The 19,733-nt window shown below is 44.9% G+C and overlaps 1 protein-coding gene across 4 annotated transcripts in view; it reads left to right on the forward strand.

Annotated features, from left to right (window-relative positions):
- Positions 1 to 2,633: 2,633 nt before the first annotated feature.
- Positions 2,634 to 19,733, forward strand: part of LOC147633708 (fimbrin-5-like) — a 69,987-nt gene continuing 52,887 nt past the window's right edge. For 2 of the 4 annotated variants that reach the window (XR_015266900.1, XM_086804720.1), the window contains exons 1-3: positions 2,704 to 3,071; positions 3,514 to 3,696; positions 3,786 to 4,024. Coding sequence is in view for 2 of the 4 variants with exons in the window: in XM_086804720.1 (XP_086660846.1) it covers positions 2,985 to 3,071; positions 3,514 to 3,696; positions 3,786 to 4,024 (509 nt within the window). In the remaining 2 variants the exon portion in view is untranslated. Of the gene's footprint in view, positions 3,072 to 3,513; positions 3,697 to 3,785; positions 4,025 to 19,733 lie in introns of all 4 variants that reach the window. The other 2 variants (XR_015266901.1, XM_086804721.1) reach the window with 2 other exon arrangements.

The raw sequence follows: 19,733 nt of genomic DNA on the forward strand, positions 1-19,733 counted from the left end.
CTTTACATGCTTAACATTGGTTTCTGAGACCTTCTTCTCTTTACTTTCCCTCTTGTAGGTGCTTCAAGTTTTGTGTTCTTTTGTAAAATGCTTCCTTGAATTGTTCTTTAAGCATTTTGGCTCTCATTTAAGTTCTCACATGCTAGTTTTACAAGGAGAAGGTGATGTTTTGAGGGTGTGCGAAACTTCTAGAGACTTATATTGGGTAGATGAACATTTTTCTTATTGAAATCTCCCATTAGAATGAAGCATGGCTTAGATAATGGGAAGTAAGTAAAGTCAAGAAGAGGAGAGGAAGATGAGTTTACAAAAGAGGAGAAGGAGCATGAGGATGTGTTATGGAGAAGAGTGGGATTGGAAGAAAGCTTGTATTTATCCCAATGGTAGAGAAATCTCCCATTGAGATCTCCCTTATGTAGCTAGAGAAGGGCTTGGGTGAACACTTCACATCCCAAAACATACCCCTTCACAATGCTCACTTCATTACCACCTCAACTACACCTTGTTCGTTCACTTAAGTTGCTAGGTAAGGAACAACTATAGTCTTTCGCCTAATAGTAATGATCACTCAACTTGGAAAAATCAAGGTATATGGATTAGGTGGATAAGAGGAGAAATACACGAAAAAATCAAGGTATATGGATTAGGTGGACAAGAGGAGAAATACACGAAAGTAGGAGTAGTTACAATCATGATCTTCACACCACCCCCTTTAGTCTAGTACTAGCTCTTCTAGGTGATAGTTAGCAGAGGGAGGAATGGGTAGTTTAAGTGGGTCAGCATAGTCCACCATAAAAGTGTACACCCCCCATGTGACAAGTTACCACAAACCTTAGAAAATGCATATGTGATTGGGTTAACATGCTTTGCTAAGCCTTAAATAATAATGGACTTGACCTTTTTTCAAATTTTATGATGCTATTTCAAGAACATCCTTTAGTTGTGCAATCCACATGCAAAAAGCATGGTCTGAAATACATGCATAAGCTAAGACCGTTGCACACTCACAACTATGCGCAAAACTAAAAAGCATGGTCTGAAATACATGCATAAGCTAAGACCGTTGCACACTCACAACTATGCGCAAAACTAAAATTTGGACGCTTTCAAAACTCTTAAAAAGAATTTACCACATTTCATAATGCTACATTTTCTTTAATTTTTAAAGGACTTCATGAAGAAAATGTAGCTTAGATGTCATCATCACGGTGAAACTATCATAGAAATTATAGATTTAACATATTCACTATTTAGTAACACATTTTTCTATGCATAGTACATCTTTGAGTGCAATTTTCTCTTATACTAAAGGTTTTCAACTAATGTACTTGTGGTCCATGCTTTAAAATAACCATGAGCATTTAAAGAGCCTTTCTTCTAAAAAATACACATAAATCTTTGATTACTTTTTAGCTCGCAAGTGTTGATGTTAGATTATTGTTTTGGTGTTCATAATGGAAACGATATTGCCATAAAAGGCACCTTTATGGTTCATCATTTTGAAATGCTTAATGAATGTGAGGAATCATCTGTATAAAGTTCCTTTAGTGAAAGTCACAACTTTTGCACATCCTAATCATGTACAAAAGTACAGAACTTTATTGTCAAAGCGGAATTCACAAGTTGGAAGTTATGATTGTATTATTCAAAAAGAGACTTGTCCTATTCCTCATTCAATTGGGTGTGAGATTATAAGTTACATGAGCTTGCACTATGTTACATAACAAGAGTCTTGACCTAGAGTTAATGGTAGTGTACTCCTCATTCATTATTAGTTGCATGACAGAATTTGTGAGATATGGTAGGTGGAAGAGAGCCATCTTTTGAGGAGACACTGAAAGGCATGAGGAGTTTTTTGAGGAAAAGTGGGGGTGGTCACGGGGATGCTTGGACATATGTCCGAGCATTGTTTTGGAAAGGAGGAGAGGAGTGGTCAATGTTGCACAAAAGGGGGATGTTGGTGTGAGAGCATGAGAGGCATGGTGGAGGTTATAGAGGCAAGGACTCTCTATATTAGATTTGCACTATATACAAAGAGGGGGTCCATGATGATGGTGTGAGAAAGTATGAGAGGCATGGTGGAGGTTATAGAGGCAAGGACTTTCTATATGGGATTTGCAGTGTATACAAAGAGGGCATTCGATAGATGAGGCCATTGTATGTACGTGGGATGTGGACGTTGCATGGTGGGTGGTGATGCTAGAGCTCGAAGAGAAGGGCATGATGGAGGTTAATAGAAGTGGGGACCTCCTACATGAATTTGGATCAAACATATATGGTGGAAGTAGCCTAGGTGAGGTGAGTATTATCTGCCCCACCCAAAGGTTGACTAGAGATAATGCCAAGCATGCAATGAAATGGGTGTATCTAAATGAACACAAAAAAAACAACATTTTTTAAAGATGATAGGAAGGGGAATGGTTGAATAGAATTGACACGTGGCAAACTCAGAATCCCACGTGGCAGTATGTGGTTGGCCAGGCTAGACTTAAGGGGCACGTGGCACGATTTTTGATTAAAAAGGTTCTCTTGTAAAGAATTATATTTTGCATTCACTCATTTAATTATGGTGGGGAAAATAGTTAATATTTAGTTCGTTTTTCCCATTATAATTTGAATATATATTTGAATTGCATGTTTAATTGACTGTTTTTCCCCGACTGGACAATATATATTAAGTGGCTCTGGCGGCCTGATCTTGCTGCCTGCGACTTGTTCTACTCTTTGACCCTTCACAATACGGGCAGAGCACCATAAGCAGAAATTAGCTCATTCTTAATCACCTGCCCCTCTGTTTTTCCCCTGCTTTAATGTGATTGATTAATATATTCACTTCTTCCTCCCTCCCCTCTGATTCGGATCAAAAAGCAGAGGAAGAGGCATTCGATCGAGCCAGAAAAGTTTAGGTTTTAAAGGATTAGGGTTAGGGTTTCTTCAGGATTAGGATTTCTGCAAAATTAGGGTTTCTCAGGGAAAGGAAATTCATGGCTTCCTTCGGCGGTGTGGTTGTGGCCGACCCCGTGCTTGCCAGTAAATTCACGCAGGCAGAGCTTCGCTCTCTCAAATCGCAGGTAATCTTCTGCATAATCTCCTCTGTTTATTGGATACTTTTCCGCAACACATGGTGTAACCCAAAAGGGATTCCTTTGTGGATCTTGATAACAGTTTTGTGATCTGTATCCGTATTGAATAGTAACTTGAAAACCCTACTACTGCCTGTGCTAAATGGTAAATTCTGATAATCCTGTGTGAAATGCCAAACCCTAATACATTCTGTGTTGAATGCCAACCTTAATACAGCCTGTATTGAATGGAAAACCCTAGTACACTGTGTCTGATGCAAACCTTAATACAGCCTGTGTTGAATATAAATACATTAAGCCTGCATTGAATAGAATACCCTATTAAGTTCTGCGTTGAATAGAAAACCTTAATACAGCCATGCAAACCCTAACACATTCTGTATTGCATGGCAAATCCGAATAGCAGAGTGTAGAATAATCTAAATTTCAGTTTTTTTGGCAGTTTGATCTCTTGAAAAGCAAAGACGGGCTTATCACTGCAGGGGAGCTAGAATCGGGGTTCAACAAGCTAAATTTGTTCCAGCAGCCACTCACAAAAGAAGAGATCGTGGGGATCATGAAACAGCAAGGCTCACACTTGCAAAATGATCTCAATTTTGAATCGTTCTTGCAGGTATACCATGCATTTGTCCCACATTAAGCATGCTTTTTTACCAATTTGCATTATGTTATGACTTCCATGGTATTGGTGTTTCTTTGCAGTTGTATCTTGATCTGCAGAGATGTGGGAACCCAAAGATAAGCCCTGAGAAGAAGTCTTCAGCTTTTTTAAAGTTAGCAACCACCACCTTACTGCATCACATCAGTGAGTCTGAGAAGAAGGCATATGTTGATCACATCAACGCGTACCTTGAGGATGATGAAGCCTTGAGCAAAGTTCTGCCAATCGATTCCTCATCTGATGCTATCTTCGACATTGTCAAGAATGGGGTTCTTCTCTGGTATGTTTCGACTGGCTTCCTTGCACATTTTCATGATGCTTTTGTGTCATGCAAGTAACAGAAAGGACACGCATGCCCATTCATGCAAACGATGCATGCATCCTAAGATCAGGTTGCTTCATGTGCTTTTAGAACATGCTACTGCTCCATGACATCGGCGAATGGGTGCCAGTTTCCACCTGGCTTCCGCTTGCTGTACAGGCAGGGTATCCTGCATCCATTCCCTTCCCCATCAACCTTGGACCCACTTGAAAAATTTGTCGATTTGATGCACTGATATAGAAGGAAAACCAGCTGGATTGGGTTAGACTATCTATACATGTCTGAGCCATTTCAGGGGGCCAGATCATGTCCTTTATAGGAGGTGCAAATTGTTGTGATGTTGGTTTCACTGGCATCCCAAATCCGGGTGACTGTCGTCTTGGTATCCAAGTAAATTTTCCAGCTGCTGAATTCTGCTCAAGACGAGCTCAATGCTGAAAAGGGGAATGCAAGCCCAGACAAGGATCCCTGCCATCTCCCCTCCTCTGTTCCCCTCTCTCCCCACAGGTTCTCAGGCAGGTTGGCTTGTCAGCCTTTCCTGCTGTTCCTTTACCCAGCCTGTCATTCTCATAGTCCAATGCCTTGGCCATTACACGCGTGCACCTAATCAACCATGAGCATTCCTAAACTGCACTGTATCCAGGCCTTCATCCCACCCTCTGCTAAACCCTAGTGCTAACGGTTCTCAGTAGTTGTATGACATCCTGATCTATTTATGATGCATCTGACGTGCCCAGAGTTATGCCAATTCGATCATGCATGTGAGGAAGTTGTTAGCAGTCATCTCCTGTCTATACCATATCACTCAGTGAGGGCCTTTGTTGTGGGTGTGTCCACCCAGGAGTTCTCTCCATTTTTCCTTATTTTTTCCGTGTTGTTTTCCCTATTTTTCTTGGTCGTAGGGACTGTTGCTGTAGACCGACTGCTTCTGTCCTGGCCGATTGTAGATGTGCTGGCTGACTGGTCTTTTACCTAGTCATGGACGTGTAGGCAGCCTGTCGGCTGTTTTTGGGCTGGCCGACCAGCTCCATAGGGTGGTATAAATACCACCCTTGCCCCCCACTTCCATATTGTACCGGATCTTGTGTATATAGCAGAGTTTATACAGCTTCTCTCTCTCTCTCTCTCTCTCTCTCTCTCTCTCTCTCTCTCTCTCTCTACACTTCTGCGTTTTCTTTCTCACAGCAGTTGTCATTTTCCACTGTGCATTCTGACATGGTATCAGAGCCCCAGGTGGCTTGAAGCTTGGAGACAGTGAGAGTTTGAGGGTTTGCTGTTTTTTGGTGCTGATTGGAGATTTCTTGGGCTGTTTGGGACTTGGAGAATGGGTAGAAGGCGGCCATCATTGTTGGACAGCCACCTTGCATAGTGTTTGCAGCCTCTTCATTTTTTTTCCCACTGACCCTCCCTTCACAAGACCTTGTGAACCCTTGAGATGGCAGATTTGCTTGAGATGGTTGAGAAGCACGTGAAGATCTCCACTCTTCCCACATTCCTGGTGAATCGACAGTTGGACGGGACCAACTATGGCATCTGGAAGGTAATGATGGAGTCTGTCTTGGAGTCTTATGACTTGGCTGATTTCATTGTGGTTGGTGTTCCACAGCCAGAGTTGGAGGATGGGGAGCTTTTACCCTCTACTAGGAAAGAACGGGAGGCTCAGGCACAGTTATGGGATCGTGTCAATGCCCGTGTGCGTTCTTTCATCTTCCTTAATTGCACACCCCAGGTTATTAATCATATCAAACACATGATGCTGGCCCAAGGGATTTGATAGCACTTGGCTTCTTTGTATGACAGGGTATCACCCATGAAGCGGATTTCCTTGGAAGTGCAGATGCGAGTGATGAATCTTGCAAAGTCTTCGACGATGCAGGAGCACATCAACAAACTCCAAGCTCTTTAGTAGGAGGTTCTTCAAGCTGTGAAGGAGATATCTTCAGAGGATATGGCCATCACTTTACTGTCTCATTGTCTCATCTGACCTCGCAGTATTCACCTTTCTATTCTTCTTTGATCACTAGTGGGAGGCTCAACACCATCACATGGGAGGAGCTTGTGCCTATGGTTTTGGACCTGGAAGAGCGGTTTACGAACCCTCCATAGGGCGGAGGTTCTGAGGCTTTGACTGGCCAGCGGTCGAAAGGCTGCAACAAGGGCAAAGGGAAGTCTTCACAGGTGAAGTCTTCTGAGCAGGAGCCTGACGCGGATTGTGACGCCTTGTAGGCAGAGCGGACGTGTAACCATTGTGGTGAGAAAGGTCACTATTGGAGGAAATGTCCTTAGCGGAGTTCCGAGAAGGGTGCAGATTCCTTAGTTGTAACGGTGAAGACTCCATCATTTGTGCATTTGGAGATTATGGACACCGGAGTTTCATCTTCTTCGAGAGCAGGGAGGCGGTTGGACTCACCGCTAGGGATACTCGGGAGTGGATTCTAGACAGTAGTGCTTCTAGGCACATGACTCCTTCCCGAGAGTTATTGCGAGGATTATATTGTTAATCCCTCATATTGTGTACTAATTACTACTTAAGTACTTAACAAGAGACTTCAGGAGAACACTTGAGAGAAGATTGAATTGAATTGATTAAACTGAGTACAATAGGTCTCTTATATAGGAGATGAAGAGACACATTTGAAGAGGCATGTCCTTTAACGAAAGGACATGACCATAGACGAAAGGATACATCTTTAGGCTAAGGGATGTGTATATTCGATGTAGAGACACAACCATTCATCAAGGGATACAACCATTCGTCGAAGGGATGTGGCTATTCGATGAAGAGGTACATCCTTTGGCGAAGAGTCGCAACCAGTCGAGGGCAGGGGTTCCCTTGGTTGGTTACTCTTTGCATCTGCAAAACAGGCATCAGCAATGAAGAGAGAATCTGATACATACATACGTCACAATCGTGACATTCCCTCCCATTTAAAATAAAACCCATGTGTCAAATGATAAGACATCCGTTTGTCAAAGAACTCCTGAAGAAGATTAGGTTACTGTTGCATGTCTTCATCTATTTGCCAATGTCACGATTGTGACGTATTTATGTATCAGATTCTCTCTTCATTGCTGATTCCTGTTGCAGATGCAAAGAGTAACCAGCCAAAGGGAACCCCTACCCTCGACTGGTTGCGACTCTTCGCCAAAGGATGTACCTCTTCATCGAATAGCCACATCCCTTCGACGAATGGTTGTATCCCTTGATGAATGGTTGTGCCTCTACATTGAATAGACACATCCCTTAGCCTAAAGTTGTACCCTTTCGTCTAAGGTCATGTCCTTTCATCAAAGGACATGCCTCTTCAAATGTGTCTCTTCATCTCCTATATAAGAGACCTATTGTACTCAATTTAATAACAACAAGTCAATTCAATCTTATCTCAAGTGTTCTCCTGAAGGTTCTTGTTCTAAGTTAATTACTTAAGTAGTAATTAGTACACAATATGCAGGATTAACAACATAATCCTCACAGTGGTATCAGAGCAAATTTTTTTTCCTACCCGTGGGTTGTGAAGCCCTCACCCTCTCCACGGTACTCCCTCATCCACCTCTCCTCTCGGTGTTGTATGGAAGAAGCAGAGCGATGGTGGACTTGGCGTGAATCCTTGCTTAAAGTAATGTAAACAAGAACAAAAGGTTTCACACCAATACACACGCATGGTGTGTATTGTAGAGAGGGAACCCTTGCTGCATACCTGGACTACCTCCCTCCTTGCTGACCAGTGAGTTAGTGTAACGCGCGGAAGCTCTGGGTAGTCTTCTTTCAGCCCTAAACACTCTTGGAAAACCTTCTGATGCAAAAACGCACCATCTGATGCAAAAACGCAGGTAGAGAGAGAGTAGAGAGAGAGAGAGTGAAGTGCTGGAAATTCAGTATATACTATGGTACAAAAAGGTACATATCTTTGCAGCCCTTGGCTGCCCTCTTGAAAAGGTGATAACACACCCAAAATCTGCCCTAGACTAGGACCCTACTGATCCAAACCCCTAGTGGGTTGAATGACTCAAACAAAGAGCAAGTGTGCCTTTATATAGGCCTTGGAGCATGTGGGAAACTGGCCGACTGCTGGTCGGCCCGTTACTAATTCATAAAATCAATAAAATGCAGCCGACTGGGTCTTCTGGATGCGCTTGCTGCCAGCACCTTCTGTCCTGCAGCCGACAGCCCCTTTGGTACTGCTGATGTCATCCTCCATGCAGCCGACAGCCCTTCTGATCCATGCTTTGCTCCAAGTCCTGCTCCATGTCCATCTTCTACTGGTTCATAGTCTTTATCTGCTTGCCCCTTCTGGATTTAGTCTTGAGAAAGTCCATGGCATTGCTGATGCACATGACATCCCCCTCTGCTAAACTTGATGACGGGAATCCAACCTGCTCTTGGATGACTGTCATCATCCCAATCCTGTCCCGAAGTCCCTCTGTCATCTTCCATCCCTGGCAAACCTTTTTCTCTGAAAATCCGGTCTGTTTCTCCAAACCACTCTGTCTCTGATGAAGATCTATGCATTTGGTCTTCCTCTAGTCCACAATCCATTCCTGCCCTGACTCTGAACACCGTCTTGGTCTTCGTTCCTGGAACTGAGTCTGGCACTCTCACATCACCCTCGGAGGATCAACCTCCCTTGGGACCGTTCCCTTAGAACCTATCTGGCTCACGGAACTGCCATCCCCATCTGGCACTGTGGAACACCACCAACAAACCTCCTGGGAGTTCTTCCTGCTTCTGTGTTCTCGCCTTGGGCTTCGAATCCGTGTACTTTCCTGTACCTTGGACCTGTACACCATCATCTGGGACTGATTCAGTGTTTAGCTTGGCTGAGCCTGATGCTCTGATACCAATGTAACGCGCGGAAGCTCTGGGTAGTCTTCTTTCAGCCCTAAACACTCTTGGAAAACCTTCTGATGCAAAAACGCACCATCTGATGCAAAAACGCAGGTAGAGAGAGAGTAGAGAGAGAGAGTGAGAAGTGCTGGAAATTCAGTATATACTATGGTACAAAAAGGTACATATCTTTGCAGCCCTTGGCTGCCCTCTTGAAAAGGTAATAACACACCCAAAATCTGCCCTAGACTAGGACCCTACTGATCCAAACCCCTAGTGGGTTGAATGACTCAAACAAAGAGCAAGTGTGCCTTTATATAGGCCTTGGAGCATGTGGGAAACTGGCCGACTGCTGGTCGGCCAGTTACTAATTCATAAAATCAATAAAATGCAGCCGACTGGGTCTTCTGGATGCGCTTGCTGCCAGCACCTTCTGTCCTGCAGCCGACAGCCCCTTTGGTACTGCTGATGTCATCCTCCATGCAGCCGACAGCCCTTCTGATCCATGCTTTGCTCCAAGTCCTGCTCCATGTCCATCTTCTACTGGTTCATAGTCTTTATCTGCTTGCCCCTTCTGGATTTAGTCTTGAGAAAGTCCATGGCATTGCTGATGCACATGACAGTTAGGCGTTCGCAGCATGGCGTCTCGCTGCCAAATATGGAACACTCCCTCGCTTCGTGTGCTGCAGGCTGTGAGCCTCGTTAATCCTTGCAGCTGTCGACCCTGAATTCCTCACCGCCGACTAGCGCCTGCTGCCCGCCTCTTCGCTTTGCTGGCAGCACCCCTTCGAAGCGGCGCATCCATTCAGTCAGCACGCGACGCGTCCAGGCCTTGAAGCGGCGCATCCTTTTTCATTCGGTGACGTGTTCCAGGCCGTCACCTTTACATCAAAGAAAACAACAAACAAAAAAATATTTTTTACACGTACTATTGCCACGTGGGTATCTCAAAAAAAACAAACCAAAAAAACCCAACAGGCGTGCGTAACCGACCGAGCAAACCCAACAGGCGTGCGTAACCCACCGAGCTTGCGCTGGGTGTCCGTTGGGAATTCACTGGTGTGAACTGCCGCCCTGGGCGATTCGGAAACCACCACCCCCCCCCCCCCCCCCCCCCCCCCCGGCTGTCAGGATGCCGCCCTCTTGTCTCCGGCAAGGGCTTTCTTGGCATGCATGTTGACTACCTTTCACACTTCTCCGGCTACCTTGTCTATATCCAAGGTTTCTTTGGCGCGTATGCTCGTGGTAGCACATGTTCCATTGAATGGTTCTTACTAGCGCAATCAAAATGAAGGCATTTCAACTACTCTTGAAGCCTTCTCTGGCTACCTTTTCGTCACACTTGATCCATGGTGAGCCAAAGCCTCCTCAAGGTGGTGCTTCATCTCAAGAGCCTCACCAAATATCACAAACCCTACAATCTTCTTATCAGTTAACAATTCGCGGCAAGCAACTTCTCAGCGTACAACACCCACAACAGGTTTCTTGTCCTCAGCACGGTTCTGTAGAGACCACTAGACATGAACTCCCTTCGTTCGAGCCTCTGCATGCTCGTCGCAAACATTCTCAGCATTACAACAGTTATGAGAAAGATCCATCTTTGAATCACTATCAGCAGAAGCCAAAGCAACAATATGAAGCTTTCAGAAGATCTCCCCTTGAAGAGTCATCAATCTCTTCGAAGTGGGCTCACATAGTGGCACATATTTCCGACCCTAGTCGAGTACTCGGTCGTGAATGCCGCAACGCTGGACAAGTTCCCCCTTGCGAGCCATGCCATGCTCCTCCTACTCTGGAAGCCTTAATACCCGCTGATAAAGCTGAAGATTCAAGAGGTTCTAGTTCATGTGTGGCATCCCAAATGCACACAACTTCTTTGGCTGTGGTCCAGGCAAAAACAAAAGCCTCGTCACCGCCCTTTCAGAATGAAGTCTTTGTCTCTTACACAATAACCGATGCAGTTGCAATGGTGAATGATGATTCTTCTTCAAAAATGAAGACTCCAGTCCTTACCTTCAGTGGTGCAAAGGATAAATCAGACGCAGACTCTTGCAGCATGACTTCAGTCGCTGCAAATGAATCTTTGAACATAACCTGTCCTGAGAACAACTTTCTGAGCAAAGAAAAGCATATGGAAGATATTTCTTCTCAACCTACGACAACACTTGAAGACTTTTGTGTTCCAGAAAAATCAGTGGAATCCCTTTCAGATTTCCAAATGATGGTCACTAATCAAATGCAAAGTTTGGTGACACAATCCTTGATATTGGAGATTCAAGACAGTTTGCTCATGGTTTCTCTAAAGGCAGATGAAGATTCAGTCTTTTCTTGGACAAAGCTCGAAGTTACCAATGATGTTAACAAAAGAGTTCCAGATATGATTCTCATACTTTTGGTAAAAATGAGACAAGTTGCAGATGCAGTTAATATTTAGTTTGGTATGTGCAAGATTGTTATGGTCAACAATAATGCCATGACATGGGATCTAGCAGCTAGAGCTTTGGATGCAGAAGCAATACAATCATTTCCCTTCTTCTAGAATCTCAACAACTATCCCTGGGTTTTATTTTAAATGGGAGGGAATGCCACGATTGTGACGTATTTATGTATCAGATTCTCTCTTCATTGCTGATTCCTGTTGTTTGCAGATGCAAAGAGTAACCAGCCAAAGGGAACCCCTACCCTCGACTGGTTGCGACTCTTCGCCAAAGGATGTACCTCTTCATGGAATAGCCACATCCCTTCGACGAATGGTTGTATCCCTTGATGAATGGTTGTGCCTCTACATCGAATAGACACATCCCTTAGCCTAAAGTTGTACCCTTTCGTCTAAGGTCATGTCCTTTCATCAAAGGACATGCCTCTTCAAATGTGTCTCTTCATCTCCTATATAAGAGACCTATTGTACTCAGTTTAATAACAACAAAAGTAGTAATTAGTTCACAATATGCAGGATTAACAACATAATCCTCACAGCCAAGTGGAATCAGACTCATCCAAATCCATCCACTTCACAAGAAATTCTGTAATCAACTTTCTTCTTGTTTCCTTTTGTCGTACGTCAAGAATTACTTCTGGAACAAGGATAATATGGTCATTTTCAATTTCTCGTACATATGAAGAATTGTCTTGAACAGGCGAATCTCCTTGAACATACTGTTTGAGCCAAGAAATGCGAAAAGTCGGATGAACCTTCCCCCATGAAGGTGGAAGTTCCAACTTGTAATTGACAACTGAATTTTTCTGAAGAATCTTGAAAGGCCCATAGAAGCGAGGTCGCAACTTTGGAAAAACTGACTTCACTGTTTTGTAGCGGTGAGGTGCCACATACAACAAGACCAAATCTCCTTCTTGAAAATCTGCATGTCGACGATGCTTGTTGGCCTGTTTTTGATATTTTTGTTGCACATGGACCAATTTATCTCAATCTTGCACAAGCACATCTTGCATCTCCTGAACCAACTGATCTGCCAACGCCACTTTGTGTTGTAAAACAAAGTTTGTAGGCACAAGAGGAGTATGCCCATATGCTGCTTGAAATGGAGTCAATCCAATTGCTGAATGATGGGAATTATTATAAGCAAATTCCACGAGTGGCAAATAATCTTCCCACAATGCCAAACGGGCTTGAATGTAATGTCGAATCATTTCTTTCAAAATCTGATTGACTCTTTCAGTCTGTCCATCTATTTGAGGATGATAGGTTGAATTGAACAACAAATTCGTGCCAAGAGATTTGAACAAAGACGTCCAAAAATGTCCAGTGAACTTGGGATCCCTGTTAGAGATGATGGTCTTCGGCAAGCCATGCAATTTGAAGACATGTTGCACGAACAATGACACCACATCTGGGGCTGAAGCAGCTTTCTTGCAAGGAATGAAATGCGCCATTTTGGAAAATCGATCAACCACTACAAGAATCTGAGCATTGCCTTTGGATGAACGAGGCAAAGTGGTGTTAAAATCCATACTGATACTTTCCCATCTCTCATTGGGAACTGGCAAAGGTGGAAGTAAACCTTGAGGAAGTTGTCGAGAGGCTTTCATTATCTGACACGAATGACAAGCTTTGACAAATTTGATAACATCTTGCTGCATCTGAGGCCAGAAGTATGTAACAGACAAAAGCCGATATGTCTTGTTGATACCCGGATGAGCAGCATAAGGAACTTCATGATGCTCTTGAATGAGAATCTTCCGCAATGAAGTATTGTGAGGCACACAAATGCGATCAGAAAAGAACAGCAATTCATCTACGATGGCGTAGGCTGCAAACATGTTCATTTCTGCAGGACTGGGATTAGAAGATTTGAGAGCACGGAACGCATCTCCAAAATCTCTATCAGTCAAATACTCATTCTTGAAACAAGCAGGGATTTCCATTTGCACATCTGTGATGGCAAAATTAGTGGCTCGAGGCATGCGGCTCAAAGCATCTGTAACCACATTCTGAATTCAGGAACATACTGGATAGTCATGTGGAAATTAGCCAAGAATTCAACCCATCGGCCTTGTCAAGAGTTCATTACAGGTTGAGAGTTCATTACAGGTTGAGTGAAAATGTACGTCAGAGATTGATGATCAGTACGTACAACTAAATCTGCTCCAAGAAGATAATGTCTCCAAGTCCGATAAGCATGCAACTCCTTATCATACACAGGATACCTGCTTTGAATGGCTGAAAACTTCATGCTGTCAAAAGCAATGACACGATCATTCTGCATCAAAACTCCACCAGAAGCACGATCTGAGGCATCTGTCATTACATCAAAGGACTGGGTGGGATCTGCAATGGCCAAGACCGGGGCTCGTCAAGGCATGCTTGAGATCATTGAAGGATTGCTCAGCTTCAGAAGACCACTTAAGTTTGTCCAACTTTGTCAATTCTGTCAAAGGGACAGCAATCTCTGTAAACCTATGCACCTTGTTGTGATAAAAGTTAGCAAGTCCCAAGAAAGATCCAACATCTGAAATGGTGAGAGGCAAAGGCCAATCCACAATCGCTTGAATCTTCTTAGGATCTACTGCAATCCCATTAGCAGAAATGATGTGACCAAGATATTCCACATGGTTCTTGAAAAATTCGCTCTTCTTCTTGTTGATGTACAACACATTGGTGCGTAGTACTTCAAAGACAATCTGTAAATGCTCTTTGTGATCGACCAAAGATCGGCTAAAAACCAGAATATCATTGAGATAAACGATCACAAACTTGTCCAGGTACGGCCCAAAAATTTCATTCATCAGGGTCATGAAAGTGGCCGGGGCATTGGTTAACCCAAAAGGTATGACCAATAATTCATAATGGCCATATTTTGTCCGAAAGGCTGTCTTGTATTCATCACCATTACGGATACGAATTTGATGATAGCCAGACTTCAAATCAATCTTGGAAAACACCTTTGCACCAAGTAGCTGGTCGAACAACTCATCGATGCGAGGCAAAGGAAATTTGGTCTTGATTGTCAGCTTGTTGAGAGCACGGTAATCAATGCAAAGCCGCATTGATCCATCCTTCTTTTTGACAAGCAAAACCGGGGCTCCGAAGGGACTTTTGCTGGGACGGATGTGACCTTTTTCCAGCAAGCTCGAATATTCATCAAGGAAGTCCTCAAACTTCATGGTCTCCCAAAAAGGATAGTAAGTGATCGGGATTCTGACTTCACTTCAAAGTTCTGGCAGCCCTTATTTCAAGCCCCGGGAACTTAACTTTGCTTTAGCACATCTTATCATCTAGAGACCGATGGCTAGACTGAGAGAGTCAATTAAGTAATTGAAGACATTCTCAGAAGGTGGATTCAATACCTTCCTCTGGTAGAATTTGCCTACAATACATCTTATCATCAGAGCATAGGAATGTCACCATTCAAAGCACTCTATGGGCAAGAATGCTTGTCTCCTCTAAATTTCTCTAATCCGACCATAAGAGTTGAGGCATCCAGGAAAATGCTCAAAGAGATGGAGGAACAAACCAAGGTAATCCAAAAGGATATTAAAGCTGCCCAAGATCGACAAAAGCATTATGCTGACACCAAGAGGTCTGAAAGGATCTTCAAGGAAGGAGACAAAGTTCTTCTACGAGTGCGACCCAAACAAAGTTCTCTATCACTTGGGAAATATAAGAAGCTCAGCTTTAGGTATTGTGGTCCCTATACAGTTATCAAGTGTCTAGGTAAAAAAGCCTATAAACTCCAACTCCTAGTCCATATCAAAGTCCACAACGTATTTCATGTAAGTTTGTTAAAACCTTATGTACCCAGTCTCAATCATATTCTTGATGATGAACAAGTTGTAATCCCTACTCAAGGAGTCCTTGAATTACAGCCCAGTAGGATCATAGATTCTAGGGAAAGGCAACTCCGAAATAGAACTCTTGTAGAACATCTAGTACAGTGGAAAGATTACCCTGAAGGAAAATGCAACTTGGGAAGATGAAGCTACACTCTTAAAGGATTATCCCCAATTCATGATGAGATGAGGACATCTCGATTTCTTTAAGGGGGGGAAGGATGTAACATACCCATCCTCACTAATAAAGAAATGTCCATGTAATAGATGAATTTATGAGTTTTTATGGTATAAAAATCAATGATTTTATTAAATGAGCTATTTCTACTTAGAATCTTCAAATTTTTAGCCCAAATTTGGAATCTGCGTGCAATTTTACCCTAATATAGGATTTTACAGCATCCAAAACGAACACCGGATCAAGCTTATACGTAAATTTTGGTTATTTTTAATTAAAAAGCGACGACCTTTAAACCTTAATAAATGCACGACCGGGCGTCTGATTGACGAACGGTCTGCACCCCAACGACCGGGAGAACATTGCGGACAAAAAAAAATTTCGCCCCCTGGGACGGTCCGGCACACAAATCGAGGCCGGCATCCCAAATTTGGGTTCCCCGCCCCAAAATTTGGATCGTACACACTTACCAGGGTGCCCGTACGATTGCCGCACAAGAACCAAAGGACGGCTGCCCACTGTGTGGTCCACACGCACCGCTACGTGGACACCCATGCTGCCTCTGACCAGATAAGGTACATGCGTATCACCCCTTTCCCCTGTTAACCGACACCGTACCTTTCCCTCTGAGCCATGCATGCCACTGATCTACAGCCTTTGCTGGTACACCGTCCTTTCGTCCTTGCTTTGCGCAGCGCCCATACCTGTACCCAACAGTTATATAAACCCTCGGGGTGCTCCATGGGCAGTACGCATTTCTGCGTAGCCTATGCTCTGCTGTGCCGCCGTCCGTGCTGCCGTCTATTCCTATGCAGTGTACTTGCTGTAGTACAACCACCCCTCTCCACACTCCCTCATTTGCCACTTTTGAGATAAGGCAATTTTCCTCTATCCCTCTCTTGCTAGAAGGCAGTGTCCTCCCCCCACCCCCCCTCCCCTGTGTGAAGAGACTTACAGCAGCCCTTCTCCCCTTCAGCAAAACGTTTTTGTGTTAAGGACATCTCACAATTCTCTCTCCCTCCCCCCCCATTTGTGTGGACTTTATCAAGAGGTTTTAGCCTTAGAGAGGGTTCATGCGCTGTGGTCTTTTGCTCATACGGTGAGCAAACGATCTGAGAATTGAGATCTGACTGGAGCATTTCGACCGTGACAGCGAGCCCTACAAGACGACGTCCAAGATGGCCCCATCCCGTAAACTTTCAGAATATTGCCTCGGGAAGAGCGCGCAACAACGAGATTAGAGAAGATGCTCCCAATGCGACCCCAACCCTCCCGTTACAAGCTCCTCAAGGAAATGGTGGCCAGGTTCGCTTGGTTATCTTTTAAAGAAGAGTTTTTTTTATCAAGAGGTTTTAGCCTTAGAGAGGGTTCATGCGTTGGTTTTAGCCTTAGAGAGGGTTCATGCGCTGTGATCTTTTGCTCATACGGTGAGCAAACGATCTGAGAATTGAGATCTGACTGGAGCATTTTGACCGTGACAGCCAGCCCTACAAGACGACGTCCAAGATGGCCCCATCCCGTAAACGTCAGAATATTACCTTGGGAAGAGCGCGCAACACCGAGATTAGAGAAGATGCTCCCAATGCGGCCCTAACCCTCCCGTTACAAGCTCCTCAAGGAAATGGTGGCCAGGTTAGCTTGGTTATCTTTTAAAGAAGAGTTTTTTTTATCTCTTGAGATTCAGAGTAAGAAACACGGTATGGAGCTCAGGTTGGAGGAGGACCTGGGACAAGATCAATCGGGTGATCCAAAGGGCGACGAGGAGGCAATGTCGTCGGAAGATCATTCGGAAACAGATCCTGAAAAGGCCTGAAGAAGGGTTGCTCCAAGTAAGCAGTTGCTGATGACGAGGCTTGAGATTGCTCACTAGTTTCTGCTTCAATCTCCCGTAACATGACCAAGGCTGTTGTACAGTCACGTTTGTGGACGAGCCGCTTGACTTGCAGAGAGCAGAAACAACAGTGATGGGTTTGGCATTGAAAAGGCCACGAAGTTCCAGCTCTCGACCATCATGGTATAACTGGATCGAATGAGAACGAAAGCTGATCACTGGATCATATCGATACAGCCAAGATTGTCGCAATATCATGTCATAATGTGACAACGGCATCACTGAAAAATTAAGGTGATCTTGCTAATGTTGAATCTGGAACTGAAGCTTTTGCACCTTTTTGTTGCAATTAAGGAAGGAACCATCAGCAAGCTCTACTTGAAAAGCATCCACAAAATGTCGGGTTTGCAGGCGAAGCTTGCGAACCAAAGAAGTGCCCACAAAATTAGTGGAACAACCACTGTCCACCAGCACATTGATGGGATGGTCGCCAATGAAACCCAAAAGACTAAGGACCTGCTTGGAAAGATTCACCGGAACAGGGTTGGTACTTTGGCCATTAAGCATCAGGGTACTGACAACTTCAGAAACTCGAATAGAGCAAGCTGTTTGTTTGTCTTTGTCTTTCAGAGGAGGCGGGTCATGATCAACATGGTGGCAACTGTCCACCTGAGAATTGCGCCGAGTGTTGGAGGGTTTAGGGCACTGAGGACATTCATACCACCGGTGATCGCCAGAACAAATTGTACAGAGGCATGGACGACTAGGTTGGGATGAAGTGGCAGTTGATGAAGAGGTTTGCTGTCGTGAAGAGGTTTCTCGCTTGAAGTTGCGCCGATCATTGTTGCGACGGTTGTGTCGGGACCGATCTCGGTTTCTGCTGCCAGAGGATTCGGCCTGAGAGGATCCTGCGTTTGACGCGGGAGCTTGCCCGGAGAAGCGTGACCGGAAGGATTGTTGTCCAGAATATGGTCGCCTAGAGTTTGGCTGTCTAGCATTGGGACGCTGGGGTTGGCTAGTCCTATCGGGTCGATTCCGCTGGTAAGAACGGGCGCCGGAGGAAAAGTTCCTGGGAGGACGCTTGTAATCACCAATGCGCTCGACATTCGAGATTGCTTCATCTAGGTGGAGATAGAGCCAGTTTTTGAAACTCTGAGATGTACGCGGCCATGGAGCCAGTTTGACTCAGGTGGCGGAGAGAAGACCTGGCATGAAAGTTCGCATTTGCAGGCTCAAAAGCCTTGCGAAGAGCACACCAGAATTTATGCCACGTCGGAGTAGACTTGCCATCTGAAATCTTGCGTAGCACACCGGAATTTATGCCACGTCGTAGTAGACTTGCCATCTGAAATCCTGCGTCGCCCCACCAAAGGAAGGCGGTATCTTTCAAGAGGGTGCTGGCCAATGCCACCTTTTTATTCTCGGGCAACTCAGTATTTGAGAAATAAACCTCCATCTTGTAGAGCGAGTGATCGATTAACCGCGTATCGTGGCGGCCATTGTAGGGCTCAGGCAACTTGATATCGATGTTTCTTGTCTGTGCTGTGGTCATTAATTTATACAAAAGTTTGAGTTCAACATTGTCTACCTTGGCAGTCGGATTGGGAGGAGTTGAGGGATCGTCCTGCTGGTCCATCGAGGATGATGACGATGTTGGTGAACGCGATCGACGCGCTCGCTGTGACTTCCTGGATCCCTCGCGCTGGTGTTGGTTCCGTTGTTGCATGTCTTCCATTTGTGATCGCATTGATGCCATATCTTCGAAAAGGGCCCTTTGCAAGTCCTCCATCTGCTGTTGAAGAGTGGTCATCTGCAAGGCCTCCATCTAAGGATCCGGATCGGCGGGTGACACGTTGTGCGAAGTCGACATCTGGAGAACTCAGAGAGAGTAATGAGGTGAAGCAGGAAAGGTCCACCCGGGATGTAGGATGGGAGGAACAGCTGCTGGAGAGGCAGTAACGGGATCCTCGTACTCGAAGTCTTGGTCCTCCACTTCCTCGAGATCGTCCTCGGAGGCTACTTCGTCTGCTTCCACTTCCTCGTTTGGTTCCGCCAAAGGGCTGGGCACCGGAGATAATGGAGTATAATCGGGAACGAAGATCTCGTAGAATGTCACAGGAGGGCGCGTGGAGAGGATATTGCGGAGGCCATCCACACTGCACTCTGGAAGAAAGTGTGCCAACTGAGGGTACCGTGACAAGAAGTACTCGAAATGAACAAGGTGCAGGGGCTCGCAGCAGGTGAGGAAAATAGTCCAGATCACCCAAGTGTGGGGTTCGGTTGCATGCGGCCTGCTGACATGTATGCGGTACACCTCTGAGGCCGAGGCTACTCGAATAGGAGAGTCCAGGAGACTTGGAATCCACCCAGCATCGGCGGAAAGTGGCACCGGTTCTGGAGTGGGGGCACACAGAGGGCTGTGTTCGGGAAGGAGAGCCTTGGGGATCTCGTCGATGTAACTCAGGTAGGGGATGTGCATGTCGGGCTTCTCCGGAAAATTGTCCATGAAGCATGCACATGAATGGCAAGAGCGTGCACACAGCGT

The sequence above is a fragment of the Cibotium barometz genome, chromosome 11 (assembly GCF_041138505.1).
Source record: "Cibotium barometz isolate CiBa-2024 chromosome 11, ASM4113850v1, whole genome shotgun sequence".
NCBI lineage: Eukaryota > Viridiplantae > Streptophyta > Polypodiopsida > Cyatheales > Cibotiaceae > Cibotium > Cibotium barometz.